This window comes from Polypterus senegalus, chromosome 16, assembly GCF_016835505.1.
Source record: "Polypterus senegalus isolate Bchr_013 chromosome 16, ASM1683550v1, whole genome shotgun sequence".
NCBI lineage: Eukaryota > Metazoa > Chordata > Cladistia > Polypteriformes > Polypteridae > Polypterus > Polypterus senegalus.
The window spans coordinates 55,897,945-55,924,340 of NC_053169.1; the positions used below are offsets into that span (position 1 = coordinate 55,897,945).

At 38.5% G+C, this 26,396-nt stretch overlaps 1 protein-coding gene and 1 long non-coding RNA gene across 3 annotated transcripts in view; one reads left to right on the top strand and one right to left on the bottom strand.

Annotated features, from left to right (window-relative positions):
• Window positions 1-16,707, bottom strand: part of LOC120517007 (interferon gamma receptor 1-like) — a 65,981-nt gene extending 49,274 nt beyond the window's left edge. The window contains exon 1 of the mRNA XM_039739066.1: window positions 16,383-16,707. Within this exon, the coding sequence (XP_039595000.1) occupies window positions 16,383-16,458 (76 nt within the window). The 5' untranslated portion in view covers window positions 16,459-16,707. The remainder of the gene's footprint in view (window positions 1-16,382) is intronic.
• A 465-nt stretch (window positions 16,708-17,172) lies between these two features.
• The window catches only part of LOC120516734, a 38,416-nt gene continuing 29,192 nt past the window's right edge, over window positions 17,173-26,396 (top strand). For both annotated transcript variants that reach the window (XR_005630902.1, XR_005630903.1), the window contains exons 1-2: window positions 17,173-17,466; window positions 24,600-24,677. This is a non-coding gene — a long non-coding RNA (uncharacterized LOC120516734). The remainder of the gene's footprint in view (window positions 17,467-24,599; window positions 24,678-26,396) is intronic.

The window sequence follows — 26,396 nt, forward strand, 5'->3', positions numbered from 1 at the left end:
CCACATTAACTCTTCTCAACACATGCTGAGCGAGACCCCTTGCACCACACATGAGCATATGCGTGCAAGCTTACTTTTGTGTCATTCTCTCTAAGCCAATAAAAATGATTGTGAAGCTTCATGTCACTCATTTTGCATATACTGCTGTCAATCACAAGATCATCAATCACTCATGACTCTGCTTTGCTCAGTTAAATTGTAAACTAGTCAGCCAGACAGAGAGGAAAAAAAAATGTAAGTAATAGATTCTTGGGTGAAGCTTCTACATCATCAAATGAAAATAAAACAACATCTTTTAAAAATGGACAAATATGTTAAGAATTATACAGAGTTTGGCTTTTTTATATAGAGTTTTGGCTGTGGACAAAATATAGGGCACATCTGCATGTGGAGAATGACCTCAGAGTCTACATATTATCCATCACTCCCAGGAATTGAGAAACTATGAAGTTAGAGACAAGTGCTCCCTTCTCACTAATGTACAATTGTGTGCAATTCCAAATCTAAACAATGTGAAAAGGCGTTTCACTTTCAAGAGTTCTATGCATTTTGTGATAAATTATTTGTTTGGTGCTTCCCCATAGAGGAGTCTATCATTTTGCCCATGCCACTTCTAAATGTTCTATGGTCTAAAAGGTTTGAGAACCCCTGAAATAAGGAATGATAGACACACCTGGAGGAAAGGCCATAATAATCTAAATCCAAACGACAAACTAATAATGGATTACTGTGCTGGTTTCCAATTGCTTCTAACAAGACCATGCTTGTTTGCTCATGCATGGACTTGTCACCAGAGCACTCTCAGCCAAAGCCACTTTGCAGTCATGTCATCTGATCTGAGTTTGTATGTTCTGGAAACACTGGCAACCAATCAAGACTATGGTTTGAGAGGATTCAAATGTCTAAATCTTTAACTGGACAGAACCAGAAGACGCATACATACTGCAAGTGTCTTTTGGGAACTCCTTTCAAATACAGACATGATTAAGGTGCCATACTTCAACTGCCAAACTAAAAAGGAAATATTGATTTCTAATAACTGAGGCAATCAATGAGATCAGGTTACTAGTAGATCTAAACATGCCCACTTTCTCCCCCTCGTATTATCCTGTAGCTGTGCTAGGTGTTGCCACTGATTTGATTACCTTCTCTGTTAATATGAGACCATGCAGTGCCTGAGAAAAATTTGTAAGCATCATCAGTGAATGACCCAACACTGGACAGTCATTGTTTTTTTACCAAAAAGTAAGGGACACTGACCTAATATAGTTATTACTCTGAACCACTATCCTCAATTGATGCCGCTTACTTTAAATTCTAAATACAAAGAAAAAAAATTCAATGCACTCATTATCTTTTATAATGCTTTAACAGTTGTCAAAAGGAAATTAAGCTGCATTTATGCTTCATGCAAAGGTAAACTTTTGTTGCTATGAATACACAAAATGATACCATCAAAATAAAAAACAGAGAAGCTCACGCTTCACATAGAAGTTTATTTTGCAGTGTCATGCACATGGACTACATGAACAGTGCTGAAGCAACACTGGTGACAAGGTACTTGACTGGTCAAAAATTAGCAGAAAGAAGAATACCCCAGCCCCTGAAATGACCCCCAAAAAAAACAAAATACCTGCAAACACCACCACACAAACTTGGAACACTTTGACATAGCAATTGCCTTTGCCTAGAACTGTTTATTCTGCTTTTAGGTTTGTAGAAATATGACCTAAGTGGCTTCTGAAAGTCACCTTTATTATATAGCACATTTAATAAAACTACAAGCTTTGCCGTAAAAATCCCATATCCAGTTTAAAAAAAAAAAAATAAAAAAAAAACAGCTCACAGAAGCTAAAAGCTAATAAATATATACAGTATACAAATAAATAAATAACTGAAAAGCTATACACAATATTAATACATACAATTCTTCAATTTTAAGAATAAGCCTTTTATAATGTGCCAAATACTAGTCTATAAAAAATGTTTTTAATTGTGATTTAAAACTAATAATCGAAGCAGCAGCTTTTATATCTTAAGGTAGAGCTTTCCAAAGCTTCGGGGTCACAGCTGCAAAAGCATAGTCACCCATAATGACCGCTTTAAACTTCACGCTCAGAACACGTACGCACACATCATGGCTGCCAAGCATTCCCAGCGTTCATTTGACACGTCCTCTGAGCATGTACTCAGAAACTAACATGCCGCGTGCATGAGTTGTAGTACCGCCAAAACATCTGTGTGCATAATGTGTTAAAGTTGGAAAGTGACGTCAAAGTCTCTGCTTACTATCAACATGTGACAGCGAGCCACTTTCAGATCTTACAGTATCAATCTGCGTGCTTCAATGTTTGATGAATGGTTCGATGTGGTTAAGCAAAATGCTGACATACAAATTTATTTCTGGTGCTTTTATATTCAAGTATCGCATATTCCCCATCATAATGACGCAATACAGTTTAAAGGTCTCACATACTATCTTCTGTGCTGTCAGCTTTAATCTCATATTTTATCATTAAAGAAGACCATCGTAAAGGTCATCTTAAAATCAACCCGGTTGCTAATTGCTAGTGTTTCTGGGGCTTCCTCCTGAGTTGACAGCAGTGGCAGGCAGCAATTTCCACACAGAACAAATTAGATTTAAGATATTCCAGCACTCTGCACATTTAGAATACTTAGATTTATATTTGACATCACTTTCATGACGAAATGCATTAAAGTATGTATGTTACATTTTACAGATGAATCATTAACTTTATTTAAATGATGAATACTGTTAATAATTTACATGTGGAGGCGGCACGGTGGCGGAGCAATAGCATTGCTGCTCGCAGGGACTCACATCCCTGGTGTTCCCTGCCTGAAGCCTGCATGTTTTCTTGGTGGGTTTCCACAGTGTGCTCTGGTTTCCTTTCAAGGACATGCAGGTTTGGGAATTTGGGTATGCTAAAATGACGTTACTAGTGTATGTGTGTGTGTGCTTGCATTCACCTTACAATGAGCTGATGCCTCATCAAGGGGTTGTTTCTGCCATGTGCCCGATGCATGCTGGAATGGACGCTTCCCAGGACTGATGGATGTAATCATTAAACATCCATCATTTTCAGAGATATCGTGGCAAGGTGTCCTGAATTTAATGAATTTTTCAGGCAATTCACAACACAGCAAAGCCAAACATTGTTTTCTCACTATGCTGATACCTCACACTACCACCTGGTGGAATTCTTCAGATTTACGTAACCTTAAGCGCGCAAGAATAAACAATACACTGCTTGTGTAGAGCCAGGATCCGCAGGAGCACGTGTCACGTGAAGTATAAACCTGGCCTAAGATTTCAACGTGTCTGTGAAATACATAATAAACTGACCCGAGGACCCGAGAGCCCTGGCTGGTAAATATGAAGTAAGAAGTTCAACAATGTATGAAGTAGCAGACCCACACAGTGCCTTAAACATGAATAATTCTTCTTCCTCTTCATCCTTTTCCACTTATATACTCTACTTAAATCCAGTGCAGGTAAGCCAAAACAGGTGGGATATGACGAAAAGACACACTTAAGTGCTGAAGTTCATATCCTTCAACTGTCCTAAAATGTTGACGGGGACTTTCATTTTCCAAATGACCATGTGTATATTTTACTACTATCAACATTTGCTTTTTGTCTAATTATAGTCTACCAATGTCATTCCTGAATCCTAGAATGTCCAAATGAACAGCACAAAAATACATGCTGTATGCTGTTTCTTTTGTACTCCTGGGCATACAGAGGAGAGAATGGTAAAGAGCAGTAACTTCGGCGCTATATGCAATCATCAGACACTCCCCATCTGCCCGTAGTTTTGTTATACTTTTAGACCAACTTATGTTCCTGTGTTTGGGCATGCTCAAAAAATACACGTGTAATGCCACGAAAAGTGCACGCAGACACTTCATTTCGCAAACAAAACAAGTGCACTTTTATTCAAGACTACCTGTATAACCGAAGAAAAAGAAAGCAAGTTACAGCAGGCGATTGATACGACAGCTTGCATGGTGCAATGCTAAGAAGTGCTGATTTTCATTCCATGCTATATAAAATCATCACATTCAAATATTAACAGTTCCCACACACCCAAGGACCGTCCTTCCTACATTTATGACACGTGTACTTGTTGCAGTGCACACAACTCTCTGTGCTATGGTTCCTATTACACTGAATGAGCACCTGACACTGTACTTTCTTCACTGGGGGAAGGTCCCACATCAGAGAATTTCCAGTTCCTGCATAAATTCACACCCGATCTGACGCTGTTCATTTTCAAATAATATTGCATTAGTGCGATGATATTTTCACATATATTGTCTCTTTCTTTCAGGTGTGTAATAGAAACCACAGCATAGAGAGAAATGTGTACATTGCTTCTTACAGGAAAAGGCGATGGAAAAAGTGCACTTGAATAAAAGTGCACTTTTGTTATACTTTTACATCAATATATGTTCCTGTGTTTGAACGACACGGGCAGATGGGGAGTGTCTGATTATTGCATATAGCGCCAAAGTTACTGCTCTTTACCATTCTTTCCTCTGCATGTCCTGGAGTACAAAAGAAACAGCATACAGCAACATGCGGGGACTGGCAGGAACACTCAATAAAACTGAATAAAAAGAAAAGCAAGTGACGGTGAGATACGAAGAAGGCAGCTTCAGCGTTTGTGTGTCAGAACCAGGTTTGGGGGCGTTAGTATGCATCACACTGCAGAGCTATACCACGTCTTTAGTGAAAACAGCTGTGTCAGATAGGGTTGTATGGATTGATTCTGAACGCAACTGAGAGAATGAAAAGTGAATTAAAAAAAAAAGCTAACCTTTACAAGGATCATAAATTGCACCGGCTGTTACAGACTGAAATCAAATGTATGCTTTTATTCTAAAATAGTAAGACTAAGAGCAGTTTACTTCTCAAAACGGAGTGGTGCAGGATCGAACTTGCGACCTTTTGATTCCAAGGCGAGAACTGATTCTATTGCACCACAGAGGCAGTTATAATAAATGGCTGTCAATGTTGCATGTTAAAGGCGGCTTTTGTTTCTGCAGTTATATTTTTGAATAAAAGTGCAATTGTGTTATATTTGTACCTTTTGTGAAAATGTTTCTTTGTTATTTGGACTTCAGGCTTCATACATTATATAGTTTATGCCTACATTTTGTCATCTACTACTAGAATATAAAAAACGTTTCTGTTTTAACAATGTGTTGACACAGATTACTGTAGAAACGGAACAGACATGAAATGCGTGTGTTCCAAATAACGATCTATTATTTCCACTCTAAAACTCCACTTCACTCCCATATATTCAATCAAGGCATGAGCTGAGAGAAGTTTGTGCACGTTCTAAATTGGTGGGGGGATGGAATAGCCGGCTGCTCCTAGCTTCTCTTTATCAGCACATTTAGAGGACAAAGGACGCTGGCGGAGAGGTGTGAAGGGTTTTAAGAAGCAATTTAAGGTGGGACGGAATTACGAGCTTTTTCGTAGGCTCTGGTAATTCTTGTGTTAATGGGATGAAAGCAAAGTGCAAGAAAAGGACAATTTACAGTAAAACAGGAAACTGACCTACATTCAATTTCAAATCACTTCAATCACAAGTCAGTTTATTAATCCTCTTCTCCAAGACCATATTTGGTGCACTTGCAATATGTACCAATAACAGTAAAATACATATTAAATATTTTGTAGTTACAGTATGTAAACAAATATGTACTTGAATTTTACTTTCATCTAGGACTCTGACTTCTGAATACCTCTACATTGTTTATTTAAGTGAAGGTAGCAGAACTTCCAGTAATCCCAAAAACAAACAAAAAAAAAAAAAAAATAGATAGTGTATGAATGAGCATGAGCAATGTTTTTAACCCCACCTTCACTTGCATTCTAAAGAGTTTTTCCTATTCCAACCTAATTAAGCAGAAAACCAACTTCACTCTTACGATGCAAACTATTAAACTCACATTCTGCAAGTTCAACCGGACTCCACTTCCTCAGGAACAAATGCATTCGTGTACTAATAAAGTGAGTACTGCATAAATTCAATAAAGCCATTTTCAGAAATTATGTCATATAGTCAGATATTATGACAACTTGGCCACTTTATTTTTCCCCTATTTATGTGTCTTGCCACGTTCATATTTGTTGTGAATAAGTTGTGATGAAAAATGACTCAAGAAGTGCCCAACTTAGAGCAATGGTACACTAAAATTTAAACATGCAGTGCAGCAAGAAAACAACAGCTAGTTTCTTTTCTAATTAACAACAATGTTGCCTCTCTGACTTTGTCTTCCAAACGTCCAACTTGAGCTGACCCTCTAATGTACTCATTTCTAATCCTGTCCATCCTCGTCACAACCAATGCAAATCTTACCATCTTTAACTCTGCTACCTCCAGCTCTGTCTCCTGCTTTCTGGTTAGTGCCATAGTCTCCAGCCCATATAACATAACTGGTGTTACTACCGTCCTGTAGACCTTCCCTTTCACTCTTGCTGACAACCGTCTGTGAAAAATGACTACCAACACTCTTCTCCACCCATTCCACCCTGCCTGTACTCTCTTTTTCACTTCTCTCCCACAATCCCCATTACTCTGTACTGTTGATCCCAAGTATTTAAACTTATCCACCTTCGTCAACTCTTCTCCTCACCATTCCACTGACCTTCCTCTCATTCACACACACATATATTCTACCTTGTTCCTACTAACCTTCATTCATCTCCTCTCTAGAGCATACATATCTCCACCTCTCCAGGGTCTCCTCAACCTGCTCCCTACTCTCGCTACAGATCACAATGTCATCAGCAAACATCATAGTTCATGGGGACTGCGGTCTAATCTCGTCTGTCAACCTGTCCACCACCACTGCAAATAAGAAAGGGCTCAGAGCTGATTTCTGATGTAATCCCACCTCCACATTGAATGCATCCATCACTCCTACCACAAACCTCACCACTGTCACACTTCCCTCATACATATCCTGTACAACCTTTTATGTACTTTTCTGCCACTCCCGACTTCCTCAAACAATACAACTCCTCTCAAGGCACCCTGTCATATGCTTTCTCCAGGTCCACAAAGACGCAATGCAGCTCCTTCTGGCCTTCACAATACTTCTCCATCAACACCCTCAGAGTAATTAAACATTGCATCCGTGGTGCTCTTTCCCACCATGAAATCATACTGCTGTTCACTAATCATCACCTCCCCTCTTAACCTAGCTTCCACTACTCTTTTCCAGAACTTCATGCTGTGGCTCATCAATTTAACCTCCCTGTAATTACTACAGCTCTGCCCATCCTCCTTTTTCTTAAAAATTGGTACCAGTATACTTCTCCACTCCTTAGGCATTCTCTAACTTTCAAGATTCCACTAAACAATCTAGATAAAACCTCCAATGCCATCACTCCTAAACACCTCCATGCTTCCACAGGTATGTCATCAGGACCTAAAGCTTTTCCATTCTTCATCCTCTTCATAGCTGTCCTTACTTCCTTCTTGCTAATCCGTTGCACTACCTGATCCACTATCTCCACATCTCCCAACCGTCTCTCTCTCATTCTCTTCATTCATTAGCTTCTCAAAGTACTCTTTCCATCTGCTATAGACACCTTCCTCGCTTGTGAGTACGTTTCCATCTTTACCCTTTATCACCCTAACCTGCTGCACATCTTTCCCAGGTCAGTACCTGTCTAGCCAATCTGTTCTGGTCCTTTTCTCCCTCCTTAGTGTCCAGCCTTTCATACAACTCATCATATGCCTTTTCTTTAGCCTTCATCACCTCTCTCTTCACCTTACGCCTTATCTCCTTGTACTCTTGTCTACTTTCTGCATCTCTCTGACTATCCCATCTAATGTTCTATAAAAAAAACATTAATATCAAAATAGCATATTTTTGTGCTCACTGTTATGCAATTGAACTAGCACCCCTGCCACACCTTAAAAATTCTACTTTTGAATACACCAAGACATTTAAATTAATTGAATTGTTTGATCAGAAAAATGAATAAAGAATCATTATTTAATACAAAGGCATGCACCAATTTACATTATATCCCTTCTCTCTGAGCGTATTCTTTATAAAAAAAAACTGGTGGTCAACCTAAGAGATTCCAAGTCAAGCATTTAACATACACGTCATTCAAGAACACACCAGCCAAGACACGAGACAGCTGCAGCACATCCAAATATTCCACTGACACTGTCCTCCCAAAGGCAAGTCAATACATATATGAAAGAAGGGCGGGATGGGGGAGTAACCATATTGCACACCTGTGTTACAAGCTACTATGCAAATACACCACAATTTCTTGAATGATTAATTTAAAAAGTCATACAAAAAAAAAATCACACACAATCGCATCTCAGGCACGAGCTCGCTAGCTTTTCATTTTTTTCTTCTGACTCTATACGCGTTTACAGTGAAACTGTATTAATAACAACACTGATGATAAATTAACAGTAAAATAACTTTTCATGTTTTTTGAAGATTTTTTTCAGAGGTTCAGGAATAAAGTCTATCCACACATGTACACTCACTACTCTGAATTTTAGTCCCTCATGAGTGTAAAACTCTGCCTTGTGCCTGAACAACTTCACAAATTCCACAAATCAATAAAAAAGCAAATAACTTTCTTGTCTCAATTTTCCATTATAAATAGCTCTACATCAGGGGTGCCCACACTTTTTCGGCTTGAGAGCTACTTTATTTATATATATATATATATATATATATATATATATATATATATATATATACATATACATACATACATATACACACACACACAGTGGAAACATGTTCGCAGTCCAAAGCACTCGTATATTAAAGAGAATTTCCTCATAAGAAATAATGAAAACTCAGATGATTCGTTCCACAATCCCAAACTATTCATATAAAAATGATTAATACAAAATATAAAGTAAAAATACATAAAAAAAATTAACCTGCACTTTACCTTTGAAAAGAATCATGGCTGATGTGAGTGAGTTTCTAAACTCTTGTGGGATTCCACCCAACGGGACGACACGCGGAAGAGCGTCCCAAAGCAATCGCAGTCTCCCAGTGCTGTAGCAGAGACACACACACACACACACACACCTGAGCACGCGAGAACAACCATCAGCTCAGTTGTGATCACATGATGCTCAGCAGACAAAGCGTATCTATACTACTCGTATTGCAAGACCTCGCTCGTTTATCAAGTCAAAATTTATTAAAAATTTTAGCTCGGCTTGCAAAACACTCGTAAACCGAGGTTCCACTATACATATAAGGAGGAATGGCAGAGGATCCCCAAATCCAGGTGTGAAAAACTTGTTGCATCTTTCCCAAGAAGACTCATGGCTGTATTAGCTCAAAAGGGTGCTTCTACTAAATACTGAGCAAAGGGTCTGAATACTTAGGAAATAATAACACATATATATATATATATATATATATATATATATATATATATATATATATATATATATATATATATAAGTGCAAAGCAGTAATCAGAGCAAAGGGTGGCTATTTTGAAGAAACTAGAATATAAAACGCTTTTCAGTTATTTCACCTTTTTTTGTTAAGTACATAACTCCACATGTATTCATTCATAGTTTTGATGCCTTCAGCGAGAATCTACCAATGTAAATGGTCATGAAAATAAAGAAAACACATTGAATGAGGAGGTGTGTCCAAACTTTTGGCCTGTACTGTATATATATATATATATATGTATATATATATATATATATATATATATATATATATATATATATATATATATGTGGGGACATAGATGTCAAAATGAGGATTTATGAACTGTAAATTTGTGAAAATATCTACTATTTTGCACAATTAATCATTAGAACATTTATAAGTTGCTAAATAAAAACATTTTTGACTGTAAAAAAAAATGTAACTACAAATACAAAATTCTGTGAAAAATATTATACAATAAAAACATACATTTGATTTACGTCTGTAACAACCACTGTAAATTTATAGTGCTTTCCAAAGTTAGCGTTCACACTCACCCCGATCTGACACGGCTGTTTTCAAATAAAGACGCGCTATAACAGAGGTGAACTCAGATCAGAGAAAACAGAAGCCCTTCCCGCAAGAAACCTCCACTCACATATAAGAACAACGCAGCTGCACCAGGCGTAAAGGTGAAAGATAGCACCGTCTGGATACAGGACGAAGTCCAGCGTCATCCTGCCAATCACCTGTCCTTCAAAGAAACAGCATGGCTTACAGAGCTCACCAAAGCTACACCGTCCAGATTTAAACACTAGCGTGGTGCATGTGCCCAAAAAAATCTAACTTCATTCTCGTACCATTGCTCGCATACTAAAGTGTCGGCAGGTATTTTTTGTGGCATTACACGTGTAATTTATGAGCATGCCCTTGACTATCAAACAGAGGAAGCTCTGCAGTATACAGAGTACTTGTGAGATTATGCTGTAGGAAGATAAGTAAATAAAGTAAAACTTAAAAAAAGACGTTAACTTTGACAAGTACTATACATTTACAGTGGCTGTTACAGACGCAAATCAAATGTATGCTTTTACTGTATAATATTAACAATGAAATTAAGCTGCAGGACCAAGCATACTTATTTTAGCAATCAAAGTGGGGTGTATAACACCCTTGATTTTAGCCCACTTCTTAAGTTCTTGTATTTGTTAGTGCCACAGGAATTGCCTATAAAACAGCAAATACAGCCAGGAATAATATGAGGCTACCTTAAGTATATTACTATTTAAGGAGCTGCATCTTATAAAAATTGGTATCCAACACTCTCCATCTCTTATCAATATATCCATCTCTCTTGTTCTCTTTCTCCTATGCACGGCTAATACTCTGATCTAGACAAAGGTCATTCACAAACAAGATAGCTCTTTGTGTCACCTCTTTCAAATGAACACTGCATGTCTTGTGTGTCTGAATGGCCTTTTTCAATAAACCTAAAACACACAGATGTTTACAGCTTTATCCTATGTGTGTGGGTGTTGTGAGTGAAAATGTCAGATTGTTCAAAAAATACTTAAAGATTTTAAAATACATATTATACATTGAACTAAGAATCGGTTTCAAACTGAATCATGAACCCAAGAATCAAAATCAAATTGAATCGAATCGCAAGACTCCTACACCTAACTATTAAACTACTCAAGCAAAAATCTTGGGACAAATTGATTTATTAATGCCTTTAAATATTCTATAAATAAATATATTCTGCTTCTATATTATTTATAAATAAATATTCCTTATCACCACTGTAGGATTTTTCTGCGTACTTTGAGTCCTATATCAAAACATCAGTACCACCTTCAGAAGATAAAGTAATTTATAAAATTGGTTCAGTAAAGAAGACTCTGTACAGAACAATACAGCTCTAATAATATCCTTCTGAATGCCAACCAAATCAGCATCTGTGTGGAGTGTACATATTTTTCCTGTAGCAACCCATTCATTTAAAAGACAGGTGTGTGCCAGTATAAATAGCAATGCTGACTTGTCATGGTATTGGAATGCCAGCAATTATAATCTGCAATGGGCAGATACTCTTTCATGGGTTGGTTGCTTCCTTATGCCCAGTTCTGCCAAGACAGGACTATGTGATCCTCAAATTGGTCTATGCTTACACAGCAAATTCATGGATGGTTTAATCATAGAAAAATGGACCTCAACCATTTGATACACAAACAATTCCAGTTCAGACAGATTATCCACTGCAGAATAAAGGAAAGTATAAAACAACCTAATAAAGGCCCCCTTGCACAAACCACTACATCTTATATGAAGTAACATGAAGGCAACTGAAAGATGGTTCTGTAAGGCAATTTGTGGCAAATCGAATAAGACAGGTTCAACTTTAAATTTCCTGTTTGTTGATAGATAGACAGAAAAAAAAACGGGTCTTGTTCAGAAAGCGGCCGCCAAAAGCGATCAGGTGCCTGACCATACATTTTAAAAGGCGCCTAATACACCTAGTACACCAGGGTCCCTAATCAACAAAAGTAAAGTAAACAACAAATGTCCACCAAAACACTGTGGTGTCCGCTTTCTGAACAAGGCCCAAAGAATATATTAGTAAATACATTGTTCAGTTTTTCAGTTACACCACCTTTAAATTTCATCCACAATGCACGAATGCTTATGATTACTGACAGAGTGACAAATCAGGTAGTATTACTCACTCACACCATTCAAAACTATGCTTGATACACCCTTTACAAATTCTTCAGATGTTTTCTCCTTTTGTGTAAATTTCATCTAGCGGTACAAAAACATGCCATTTTGATTCAACCAGATTTAAACAATGGGACAGCACTACTCCCAATACTTTTTTGCTTCTTAGCTGATTATGCTCAAAAGAGGTTTCAAACAAAACAAATAACATTCAGTTTCACTGAACCCTTCAATGTAAATCACCATGATTTACAAATGCAAAGCTACAGCACAACAACTTGCATTTATTATTAAGCCAGTGTGCAAACAAGGTTAATTTTTGCTGTGTTTTGCACAGCTAAGTTGAACTTGACAACTGAATGGAAATGTTGTTAAACAAGTTGGACTACCCTGTGGTGGGCTGGCGCCCTGCCCGGGGTTTGTTTCCTGCCTTGCACCCGGTGTTGGCTGGGACTGGCTCCAGCAGACCCCCCATGACCCTGTAGTTAGGATATAGCAGGTTGGATAATGGATGGATGGATGGATGGATGGAAGTTGACTACCTTTACCACTAGGCCTCAATGACAGTGTTTAAATGTGCCATAATAACCCAGTTAATCACAGAAACCTGGTTTCTAAAATGCCATGTAAACCCTTATTCTGGTTAGAGACACTGAGTTATTGGTCGCTGAGAAACCTGGTTAACAAAGGTAAATTTTTCTGCAAATACCCCAATTGTGTGCCCATGTATACCCTTAACCAGTTGAAAATTTGTGGTGTGTTCATGTCCGTTTGTCTGATTAGCTTTGTTCAAGTTTTTAGCAGCTACAGGTAAAAGCATCTACGAATATCAATTTCCTAAAGGGCAAATACTCAGGCAATCATGTTACTCCATCTCAATATTTCAGAAACCACTAAATTTATGTTGATGAACTAACATATAGCGCTAAGTTCAGCAGCAATCTCATGATTGGCAAAACATATTAAAAGTAGCGTGCATTACATAATTCAAGTACTTTTTAAAGTACCCATAACCTAAAGAAGCACTTATTTTATTGAAGTAAAAACATGTGCCTGGTTATTTTCTCAGCAGCACTGGGTACAAGGCAAGAAGCACACATACCAGTATGCTGGTCAAACACAGGGCTCAATCGCAATGCCAAACAGAAAAGTGTGCTCCATGCAATCTGGTAACAGAAACATCAATAAACTTTCAGTATAGTTTTTATCCAGCTATTTGCTATAGATATGTTAAAACAGTGTTACTGGGTGACACAGTGGCTGGTGTTCATAGAACAATTCATCAGGGGGCACAAGTCAGAGATGTAAAATGGGGGATGGATGTTATTTATTCCAGAGCACACATAGGCCTGACTTTATGTATAAAACACAAGTAAATTGCCACAGGCTTTTCAGTGGTAGATAATCACATTTAACCATTTTTTGGGTAGCTTAATGAAGTTTGAACATTTTGACAAAACAGAACTCTAGAATTTTACTTGCACATGTAAATGTGGATTTAAGAACCAGGTTTCGGCCTTAATTGGGTTACTCACCCTAGTCTGGTGACGTGTGTGCATTAAGACAGTCAGTTCATTTACAACTTAAAAATTTAGACTCTGAAGTAAATTTAAAAATGGCAATCATGCCCCAGCTTTGCTGGGCCACATGTTTAGGGCATGAAACCAAATTAAACATCATTCTGCACAAAAATCTTTAAATGCCTATCAGACAGCCTTGGTGTTACAATCACTCCTAATCCATTAACAGCTGTGTTTGGTGTACTCCCAGATGGTTTTAAAGTAGAGAAGGACAAACAAACTGTACTTGCCTTTACTTTACTACTAGCACGTAGACTCGTCTTGCTCAACTGGAAGAATCCTAACCCACCTCTTTTAAATCAGTGAGGTAACTGACATTATATATATTTGAAATTGGAAAAAAATCACATTCTCACTTTCAGGATCTGTTCAAACTTTTTTTAAAACCTGGCAGGACCTAATCAATAACATTTCAGAATAAATATTTACATTTGGGGAAAAGACTCCTTCCTCTCTTTAGTACTCTTAACAGTTTTGCGCTGGTTGCTGGCCTTCCTCTCTTTCTCATGGGTGAGGGTTGATTTGATTTTAGTCCCGTTTAGTTTAACTTGATTTTCTGGAGTGTTGTTTGCTCTTAATAAATTTAATAACAATTAAAAAAAACAAATAAAATGTTAGGTTATATTGTATAAACTGTTTAATATTAATCCCAAGGAAGGTTATGCTTGGGCTATATAATGCACTAGTGAGATCGCAACTGGAGTACTGGGTGCACTTCTGGTCACCACTTTATGAAAAAAGATATAGCAGCACCTGAAAGAGTGCAAAGGAGAGCAACCACCTGTATCCCACAACTTAAGCTGATGTCCTACTATGACAGACACACAGAGTTAAATCTGTTTCGTCTCTAGCAGAGGAGACTGCGTGTGACCTAATCTAGCACTTCAAAATTATCAAAGGCATTGATAAAGTACAGGGTGGTCCAGATCTAATTATGCAGATCCAGATCGTCTGGATGACTTTGAATTATGTGGGGACGATTCCAATTCAGTGCAAAGACGATTCTTCATGTCGTCAGTTCGCATGCTTCTCGATGGTTTGGGATTTTTCGGGTGATTTTCTATGTAATAAACTTAATAAGTTATAGCGTAATGAAAATTTCATAATTAGATCTGGAACACAATATACATCCAACAGAAGTTATTTAATTCAAAGATGAATCATATACTCGAAGGCACCAGTGGAAATTAAGGGGAAAGGCATTTAACATTGAAGCCAGGAAGCATTTCTTTATGCAAAGAGTTATGTTAATCTAGAACAAACTACCAAGACATGTAGTTGAAGCAGAAACCTTGACAGCCATTAGCTGAACAAATAAACCTGATAAACTGAGTGTCCTCTTCTTGTTTGTTAGACTTCTTAGGTTTTATAAAACAATATCAGAAAGAGAAACGGAGGAAACCTTAAGGGGGTAAAACCGTTTAAAAACTCTCTAAACGAGAAAAGATTGGCGGGCTTAAAGCAATCTCACTCTTTGCTAATGGATATGTCTAATCAAATCACAATCTGCCTTTGCTCAAATGTAACTGACTGAACTCTACACATTTCAGAAATCATCCCGATAAAGCTGTCAGTCACTTACCCAATAATAATGCTAATTACATGGGCATATATGAATTGCGGATCTTGTAAGGAAAGGAGTTTCATCGTGAGAGACTGAGGAGTTTAAAAAAAAAAGTTCTGTGATATCCGAGTTTTGACATATGCAAGAAACTCGTCAAAAAAAAAAAAATCTGCTGTATTAATTGTGTGGGGACTTTTACCCATCATGTCAATCCATGTAACCACTGTACTGTGTAAAGAAGTTAACACTATTGGCAAGATGGTGACCCCTTGGGGTTTCCTCAAGTCGGTAAGGTTTTGAACTGTAAACCGCAATGGAACTAACTTCATTTTTCTGTCGCAGTCTTTTTCGACAGAATCTGTAAACGTGTGACGTAGTAGTTACGGATTGTGGACTGAAATCGCGTTTTTCACCTGCCTGTGCTCCAATTTGATGAACGAAAGAAACGTACCCGATTGTACCACAAGTGTTATACGTCGCCCTGGATAAATAATATATAAAAATAACATGCAATTGCTCGCATCAAACTGCCTGCACTATTTACTGTACATAAAGAGACGATCGGGCTCAATCTACCAATTTTTCAACTAACGCTCCATTAAATGGATGCGAGCGCTTGTTTAACTCGGCTAACTGCCGCATCGGTATATTACGAATTAACACGTTTAACAATCAGACCTTGAAACGTAAACACCACAGTTACAAATTACTAAATGTTCGAATACTGTACACGGCGTCGCGTTTCCTGTCCCTTACAGGTCAGGTTGGCTCACCGAACTCGGTCGGGGATGTTTTATTCAGCTTCGCGACTGTTCGAGCAGCTCTTTGGTACTGTATAAGAGACTCTCCTAAGCCAGGCCGCTTTCTGTTGTCTTCCCCAATTTCGACAACCTTTTTCACCACGTTGAAACGAGTCGCTCCAAAAGCCTCAAATGCTAACCCGATGTTTGACGGGCCTCCCAACAAATCTAAAACACTTCTATACCTCCAAAAAAATAAGAACGGGAAGCTTTCCCAGTCGTACTCACAAGGTTCAGTTGTCACGAGTCCTACAATAAAAATGAGCAGCAGTCCTGTCCTCGCCGAAATCCACGCGTTCTCCATTGTCTAACGACGTTCACCACGCTCGGCCTTTCACTTGTATTGTAACTCCAGCAGTGAAACGCGTTTGGATGGTAAAAAAGACTGCATGTGAACCGAGTCTCCCGGTATCCGGTAAGACAGACGGTCACTTCTTCGTTGAATAACAAACACCGCTCCTGTACTTCCTCGATACAGTTGCGAAGAGCAAAACAGAGGTTAATCCCCACCCAGTCAGAGATCAGAGGCACCACAGCCAGAGGAGCGCGCGTCAAGCACGTACTATACTCTGACGCTAAAGCAGAACAGGGGATTTTGGGAAGGACAGCGTGCAAAAATTTCAGAGCAGGGTTATTCTTTCTTAATTCTGTTGGCCTTCCCGTAAAAAACAGCATGCATATATGTATATATATATATACATCCATATATATGTGTACGATATATATATATATATATATATATATATATATATATATATATATATATATATATATATATATATATATATACACACAGAGATAGAGAATACGATACCCTGTATAAATAGGTGCTTATAGATATGCGCTTCACAATTACAAATACTAAAGCGATATCTTAAAATGTAAGTCACGTCAGCGTCTTTGCTCAATTGTAACAGACAGCAGCCATAAACTTGTGTCATACGAGTAAATTACGTGATCACCTGTAGAAGGCAACATATAAAACTGTTTATAACTTACTGAAAACAACATACACATTTTCTTAAACTATGGGTCACGGGTTGCCGCTAGTGGATCGCGAGTCACTGTTGAATTTAATATTAATGGATCACGTATGGTCTGTGAAGTGAGCCGCCGAGGGTTGATTACGCAATTGACATAGCTCAAAAAAAATCCTCCTGGATCCACCCCCAACCGCTGCTCTGACAATCGGCGGCTGTTCTCCAAGGGAGCTGCCACCCCCTGCTCTAAGGATCGGCGGCGATTCTTTAACGGGAAACACCGTGACGATCGTCGAATCTCCCAGGGAGACCGTACGCTGACGATCGTCCAGGTATGACACTAGGAAAGGCAAGATATGTTTTTTTTACTGGGTTGTTATGTGGTACCTCATCGAACAATTGGTTGACCAAGCACCATTTCATTCCGGGAAGGTTTATTTGCATATGAAAGTGTTTTTTTTTGTGCTTTACGTTATGTCAGTTTCTAACCAGCTTAGTCCTGAATATGTTTTTTGGGTGTTGAGAGGTGCTGGAACCTATTCAGGCTTGTACAGTGTTCAAGGCAGGAACAATCCCTGGACTGGGTGCCAGTCCTTCCCAGGGTGAACACACACACACCAAACCGCACAGTTTACTGTAGCCAATCCAGTTAACCAGCATGTCTTAGGCATGTGGGAGGAAACCTGAGAAACGCAGGCATACTGGAGAGAACGTGTAAACTCCACACAGGGAGGAACCTGGAATTGAACCTTGGTCTCCTTACTGCAAGGCAGCAGTGCTACCACTGCACCACCGTTTCCTTATATATTATTTATTAAAAAAACAAACAAACAAACAAACAAAAAAAACTGTAATGTATGATAGGCTACTTATTAGGACACTGACAGATTATGAAAGTCTGGACTGAGCCTGTGTTACTGAACAAATGCAACAAGGGTAATTTAAAATCACAAGCCATTGGTATTTCATAAATCTGTTACCATCTGGTCATGGTTATTCATTGTATTGAACCTGTTACAGATTTAAATAAATAAAAGGATCTTTTTGGAGACCCATGTGTATGGGTCTTTTGGGCACCCAAACCGGTTCCCTTATGGCAGTGGCTCCCAAACTTGGTCCTGCAAAGCTGCAGATTTTTGTTTCAACCAGTTTTTGTTTTTAATTGTACCCATAGCATAATTAAGTGAGGTGTTATTTTTAATTTTTTGGGGTCAACGAAAAATTGTAAACCTAAGTCTGTTAATACATTTTAATAAAAAATGAAGGTTTTATATGAATAATGTATTTTTGTTTTACTTTTTATTCATGTTTATCCTGATTTCCATTCTGTCTTTCCATTATGGACTAATTAGTGGGTCTGATACTGAAGTAGTGGTAGCCTTCCATCATTTAGTGTTGTTTGCTCAGGTGTCTGCTTTACTTGTTTTTAATTGTCACTATTAGGATACAATGAAGGGAGCAGACTACACAGAATAAGAGAAAATATTAGGGAAAGAACAAAAGAGTTAAGCATTTAAAGTTATAGCAAAAATTAAGTATTTCAAAATGTCTTCTAATGTAAAAATCATATTGCTGTGCTTTTCTGAATGCAGAATTAGAGAAGAGAAAAAAGACCAGGTAAGTAGAGGAGAGAGAGGGGTTGGGATCATGCACTGATTTAACAGCACGTTGCTGCACCCACCACATGACGAACCACTTGGATTGGAACCCAAGTGCAGCCGTGCAACGGGTGACATCTTAGCACCATACTGGAACAGTGTAAGGTTTTTTACGGTTGCTGGAGTGCCAGTCTTGCCACAAACCCCCAGGTATCCCATGCCAGTTGGAGGACCTTTTTACAGGGCTGAATGCAGATTAACATCATACCCGGGACGAAGCAATTGAAGGTTAGATGAGGTCAGTTATTACCAATAATCATCACTTATTGTGAGTCTGGTTTTGAACAAAAACCTGGAGCCACTAAAAATCCACAGGATTGATCTTGGGAACCACTGCCCTATAAACCACTTTGGCACCTGTCATGCAGGCATGTCAGAGGGTCACCCTCCAGATTCGTCTCAGGTATGTGCTACCACCCCGAGTCACCCCTGTCTTGTTCTTCCTCCACAGTGCAGAGAAACTGCCCAGTTAGGGCAACTGACTTCGCCCCTTCCAGTCCCTGGGCTATAAAAGTAAGACTGCCCACTGACCTGAAGGAGGCATCACTTCTTGTTCAAATGACCTAAGAATAAGATCTTAGTCAATCTAATCATTCTGACTAAGCTAGCCAGAACATTATAATGGCAGCATTTGTGTTTCTTTTTAAATGCCATTGTGCATTATTTTAGTAAAATTCTTCAAGTAAATGGGGACAGCTGAGTTGACATCTCAAAAATTTGACGCAGTATCAGCATGTTATTCCCTCAGACAACCACACAACTTTATTTTAAAGAGTGTAATATGCAGTGGATTCCGAAAGTATTGAGACCCCTTCACTTTTTCACATTTTATTATAGTTCAGCCTTATGCTAAAATCATTTAAATTGATATTTCTGTCACACCAAGCAACACTCAATACCCCAGAACAACAAAGTGTAAACATGATTTTAGAAATGTTTGCAAATTTATTTTAAAAAAAGTATCATATTGATATAAGTATTCAGAGGCTTTGCAATAATGACACTTGAAAGTTAGCACACGTGTGACCCATTCTATCATATGTATTATTATAATCTTGTTGGAGTGACATTCCTGCTAGATGCAAGGTGTAAAATTTTACATCATTACAAGAAACCCTAAAACAACATATACACATTTTCATGCTTCTCTGCAAAATGGTTTGTGGAAGAGCTGCATAGCAGAAATGACTGCTGTGTACAAGTAAGATGAGACATCAAATAATAATCAATACGAGAAGGCAAGAACAGTATTTTAGAAACTGTTGCAAATTTATTAAAACTGAAGTTTGACATTGACACAAATATCCAGATCCTTTGTTATGGTAACACTTGAAATTTGGCTCAGGTGTATCCCATTCTTTTGATCATCACTGAGATGTTTCTATACCTTGTTTGGAGTTCAGTTGTGGTCAGTTCAATGAATTGGACTAATCAGGGAAGGAGCATACCTGTCCATAGAAGGTACCACAGTTGAGTAAAAACCAAGCCATTAGGGACATGGCCCATGGTCTGAATACAAAGTTATTTAAAATGGACAAGCATGTTTTAGGGAAATGCAGACAATGTCAGCTCCCAGGGACAGTTTTACATGTATTTTTGGAATGTAAAGCTTATGAAAAGGAGAGAGAGCAGACAACAGGAAATAAACATGTCACACTAGATACTTTGGTAGAATATGGTCAAGGCTTCCAAAGGAATCATAAAAGGACACTGAAGTATTTGAAGATAATTGGGTTGTATAAGGCAATTTCATTTAGAACAGGTGGATCGTAATTTAATTACGTCGGTTGTGCATGGCAAGTATTGGATTCACTATCTTGTCTTTTCTTCACACTTCAGTGCAGTTGGTGGCAGTTATGCATCTTTACAGTTTTTTTCAGCTTCCAATAAAAACAAGATAAAAAAGAACCTAGCCATGAGGTCAAATAAATTGCCTATAGTGCTTAGAGACAGCATTGTGTCAAGGCACAGATCTAGAAAAGGCTACAAAAAATTCCAGCAGCATCAAACATTCCCAATATCACTATAGGCTTAATAATTTTAAGTAGAAGAAATATGGGAGATGAACAATTCTTCCACAAGGTGTCCACATGGCCAACCTGAGCAATCAATGAAGAAGAGCTGTGGCAAGTGAGGTGACCAAGAACTCAATTATTACTTTGGCTGAACTCCAGAGAACTTGTGTGAAGATGAGAGAAACTTCCTGAAGTACAACCATCACTGCAGTGCTCCACCAGTCTGAGTTTTATGACAGAGTGGCAAAACAGAAGCATTTCTTAGTAAACGAGACATGATGTTTTCAAAAAAGTACCCAAAGGATTCTCAAACTTCAAGAAGCATGCTTCCTTGGTCTGATAAAACTAATAATTATCATCATGTCAAGAGGAAACTAGGCACCTCTCATCAACTACAGTGAAGCACAGTTGTGGCAGCACTATGCTGTGGGGTTGTTTTTTTTTTCATCTTCAGAGACTGGGAAACTAGTCAGGGTTGAGAGAACACTGAACAGAGAAGAATACAGAAATATCCTTAATGAAAACCTGCTCCAGAGTGCTCTGGACCTAAGACTGGACCAGATGTTCACATTCCAATAGGACAATGACCCCAAACACAAAGCAACAACAACACAGAAGTGACTTAGTGTCAACTTTGTGAATGTCCTTGAGTGGCACAGCCAGGGCCTGGAGTTGAACCCAATTGAACATCTCTGGAGAGACCTGAAAATAGCTGACTGCTAATAGCGTTCAACCCATCTGACAGAGGGATTGAAAAGATCTACAGAGACGAATGGCAGAAATTCCCCTAATTCTGGTGTATGAAGCTTGCTGCATCAAATTGCTGAGTGTATATGTGAGCAAATGAAGCAAAATGACCAGACCACTCACTCACCATCATCTTGCAGCTATTGAATCATTTAGGGACAACTATGGGAATGTCTTTTAGTTGCCCAACTTGAGCCTGAAGTTGAATCTAATCAAACATCTCTGGAGAGACCTGACAGTAGCAGTCCACCAATGATCTAATCCAACCTGACAGAGCGTGAGACGATCTGCAGACATGGATGCTAGAAAATCTCTAAATCGAAGTGCTTGAGGTTTGTCACATCCGATCCCAGAAGACTCCAGGCTGTAATGGCTGCCAAAGGTACATAAACGAAGTACCGACTAAAGGGTCTGAATTTGTATGTCAATGTGAGATTTCAACTTTTTGTGTTTTTGAAATTTACAAAACTTTCTAAAATCCTGTTTCCACTTTGTCATGGGCTATTGAGTATCTCTTGATTAGGTAAAAATGAATTTATTGTGCTTTTAGCACACACTGAAGTGTAACAAAATGTGCGAAAAAGTGAAGGGGTCTGAATACTTTATAAATCCACTGTACACATCGCATTAAACACACATGAAAGTAGAATGATTATAGTACTGACAATATGAAGCACAATTATATTTTCTGTGTGCTTATTATTATATTCTGTTAAGGAGTGAGTGACTAAAATGTCTGTAGATGCAAGGTGTAAAATTTTACATTAAGCCAGAAGAAACCCTAAAACAATGTATGTAAATTTGTATTGTTTTCTTCAAAATGGGGATTTGTGGAAAAGTTACCAGGCACAAATGGCTATTATGTAATAATAAGAAGAGTACTCATCTGAAATTTACAATAGTACTGTGTTTCTGAACAGCAGTGGAACAAGACAAATAACTTAAATCTATAAACTGGCTGTAATCCAGCATTTAATTACAGACAGGTATTGTTGGTTTCCATGTATGTTATTCAGCTTCCACTTTGTATCGTGTGTTTAAACAAATCTGTCTTTACAAGTGCTAATTCTGTATTAAGTCAGTCAGTCAGTCATTTTCCAACCCTCTATATCCTAACAATTTGTAAAATCTGTAGTTTGTGTCTCATCTGAAAGCTTGTTGCAGCACTCAGTGAAGAGCACTATGTAGACCTGAACTGAAATATTTTTGTCTTTTTAAGTCTTTGGAAATGCTGCATTTATAAAAACAACCTCATACCAGCAGTCAGGTGTAATGGCTTTAGTTCTAGGTTTTGGAGATTCTTTGCTGAATCAGAATCTGGGTGACTTAGTTTAATAGAAGGAACCACTCTTTCACCGCTGTACTACAGGATTGTTTAGGACAGTGTTAGAGCACCCCTCCATAGCATCTACAGTATCTGGATTATTGTGTGCATTTCTTGTCACCACAGTATAAGAAAGACATCACAGCACTTGAAGATGTGCCGAAATCTAGTCCATCCATCCATCCATTATCCAACCCGCTGAATCCGAACACAGGGTCATGGGGGTCTGCTGGAGCCAATCCCAGCCAACACAGGGCACAAGGCAGGAACCAATCCTGGGCAGGGTGTCAACCCACCGCAGGACGAAACCTAGTCTCCCCTCTTATTACCTCTAAAAAGGAGTCAGGGGTATATATTGACACATTGACATATTTTCATCATCTAAGCAATTTGCAGAAGTTATTAAAAAGACAAGTAAAATGTTATATCATAAAAACTTTTGAATATAAATAAAAGGACATTATGCTTGGACTATACTGTATAATGCAGTAGTGAAACCATATCTGGGGTATTATGTGCAGTTCTTTTTACCACACTACAAAAAAAACATAACAGCACTCAAAGATAAGCAAAGGAGAGCAACCAGGGGTATTCCAAGACTTTGGCACATGTCCTACTCAGACAGGCTCAGAGAATTAAACCTGTGCAGATGTGTCGTAGCATGGCAGAGCGGATAACAGGATGTTGATGAGGTGGTCAGAGGATCATTCATTCACATGCAGAGGCAAACAGTCTAGCCAAATGCCTTGTTAGCATTCCATGGTGTGTAATTGCACACTTGTGACTGCTGAGAGTTTAAAAAGTAGAGTCTGAACGGTACAAGGGTGAATTGAATGGTTGGAGGTCAGCTGGGGATTGAAACTCTAAGGCAAGATTCGGGCGTGCAAGTCAACACAGATGTGGAGAGGAGGCAGTGTGGTCAGGCTCCTGGGGCAAGATGCTTCATCAAGGGAAAGCATTTGCACACATTACTACAGTACATGTTACCAATTTGTTTTTGCTTGTGCATCGGCCCCTTTATGCATCATTCCCACGGGACTCTCTGGATTAAACCTCAGGTCCTCAGTACACCCCACATGGACTACTGCTTAGTCGTTTAAACCAAAGGAGAACTTTGTCAACACAAATGACTAATCAAAGTTCTGATCACAAGGAGCCTCTTATTTGTAGCACACTTTTTCCATTTGAGCCCTACAACATCCACACAAACTCAATGGAGCAAATAAGAATTAGTAATAAACCTAAATACATGCAGTAGATTTTGATGAAAAGCACACATTGAGGAAAGCCAACTCCATAAGTACACAAGTGACACTATCCTTGATTGTAGTTATACGTCATAAGTGTTGTAAGATATCGTTATCAATGCTACATGGCTGCCTGTGGCAGAAAATGAATTTCAGTTTCTTTGGAACATGAAACACGTTGTGCTTGTGAGCAGCATGGTGGCATTATTGTTAGCATTACTGCCTCAAAGCCTTTCATTTGGTTCCCAGCCTGATCACCATAAGTGTGGGACTTGCATGCACTCCCTATGTGTCATGTTTGTGTGGGCCTTCTATTTTTTCATTTTTCTCTCACATCACAAAATTGTACCTGTAAGGTGTTTTTGATGTTGTTGATATGTCTTGTTTAGGTGAATTTGGGCTTGAGTGTAAATCAACTCATTGGCCGTTCTTCCTGGGTTAATTCCCATCTATTATCTGATGTTTCCATGACAGGGTCCTATGCCTGTGACCTGGCAATGGAAAAAACAGGATCAAAAGACAGAGCAATACATCTGTTTGCTTCATGATATGGTGAGTACTGCAACAACAGCAATTCTTTAGGAAAGAGGCATTCAATGTAGTTCATTATCATGCTAACACATCTGTGCTATGATCCGCAATCATCAGCAGAACAGGTTTGTCCAATACCTACTGCAATTTCCTTATCTCTCTTCTGTCCTAACGTTTGCACTTCGTAAACAAGATTGCAAAAGTGCAGTTCATAATTTCATTCATATGTCACAATGAATCAGGAAAAATCTAGATTTATAAGCATTCTAAGATGAAAATTTCAACACAAGATAAACAGACATAGCTCCTATTTTGATTTTCTGTCAAACAAATCCTGCAATTGGAATATCTGACAAAAACAAACCATACGACATAATTTACTTAGACTCTCAAAAAGACTTTGATGCAATCCCACAATAAAGAGTAATTTTGAAGCTAGAAGCTGTAGGCATCAGAGGTAACCTACAAAACTAGATCTCTTGTTGGTTAACCGGCAGGAGACAAAGAGTACAGTCAGGAGGAGAAGGCTCTACATGGAGTGAGGTCATCAGTGAAATCCTTTAGGCAGCTGTGCTGAGTTTAATATTGCCAGGACCGCGGAGTTCTCTCTCAATTGGGCTATTTTTAATTGTCATCCACAGGAGAAAGTGGGCTTTTGCATGTTGTGATTTTTTGGGCTACTTTTTAAAAAAAAACTGTACATTTTTACCATATTTTTCATCCCTCTGTCACGCCTTCGACTGCTATTTTCACTTGTGTATGTTCTTTACTGCGGTAAAATTCCTGGGGGACCCAACCAATACCTGTTGTGTGATGGTATATACCTATTCTATCACTCTGAAATATCTCTTTGACTGGACCCCCCCAGCCTGGGCTATGATGGTATGTACCTAGTCCTCTCGTTCAGAGGACATCACCCCTTTCCATCCAGTGTGTCATTTGGGGTACCTCAGGTATTGGGCTATTTTTTTTTTTTTTTGCCAAATTTACAATTTTAAGGTTTCCTTGGGCTATAATTTTAATAAGACCTGGCAATCCTGGCTGGGTATGTTACTTTTTCAGATTTTGTATTAATGTCATTGATTCTGGTGTAGTTAAGTAACTTGTAAAATTCGCAAATAATGCTAAAACTGGAGGAATGGCAGACACTGAGGAGGCAGCAAAAAGAATTCAGAAAGACCTGGACAAGCTTCAGAACTGGGCAAACACTTGGAAAATGAGGTTTAATGTTGAAAAGTGCAAAGTGTTACACGTGGGCAAACCGAACATTAGACATACTGTACATAAATGGAAGACCTGTGTGTGTATGGAGCAGTCTGCTCTGCTCCTGCTCAACCACAGCCAGTAGATGGCAAATGTATGCCAGTGGCGTAGCTAGGGATGGGCAGAGGGGACGGCACATTTTTGGGGGCAGCATTATTGGCCAAACGGCTCAGTACAATTCATGTGTAAGCAGCAGGATTCGGAAAAATATCACTCATGAATGAAAAAATTAAAATTCTCTGATTTTTATCCACAAATGTTTCAAAAATAATTTTCAGACTGTCCTTCTGTGACGGCATCAGATACTGCAGTTGAAATTTATCAGGCAATAACAAAAATAAACATAAACATTACACCAATAATAATTTCTAAGAAGATAACTAATTTACAATTTTTAATTTAATTTTGTTATCAATCTGAATGCGTTCTTGCTCTGTGCAGAAAACATCCCCACCTATCACTTGTACACTACACTGG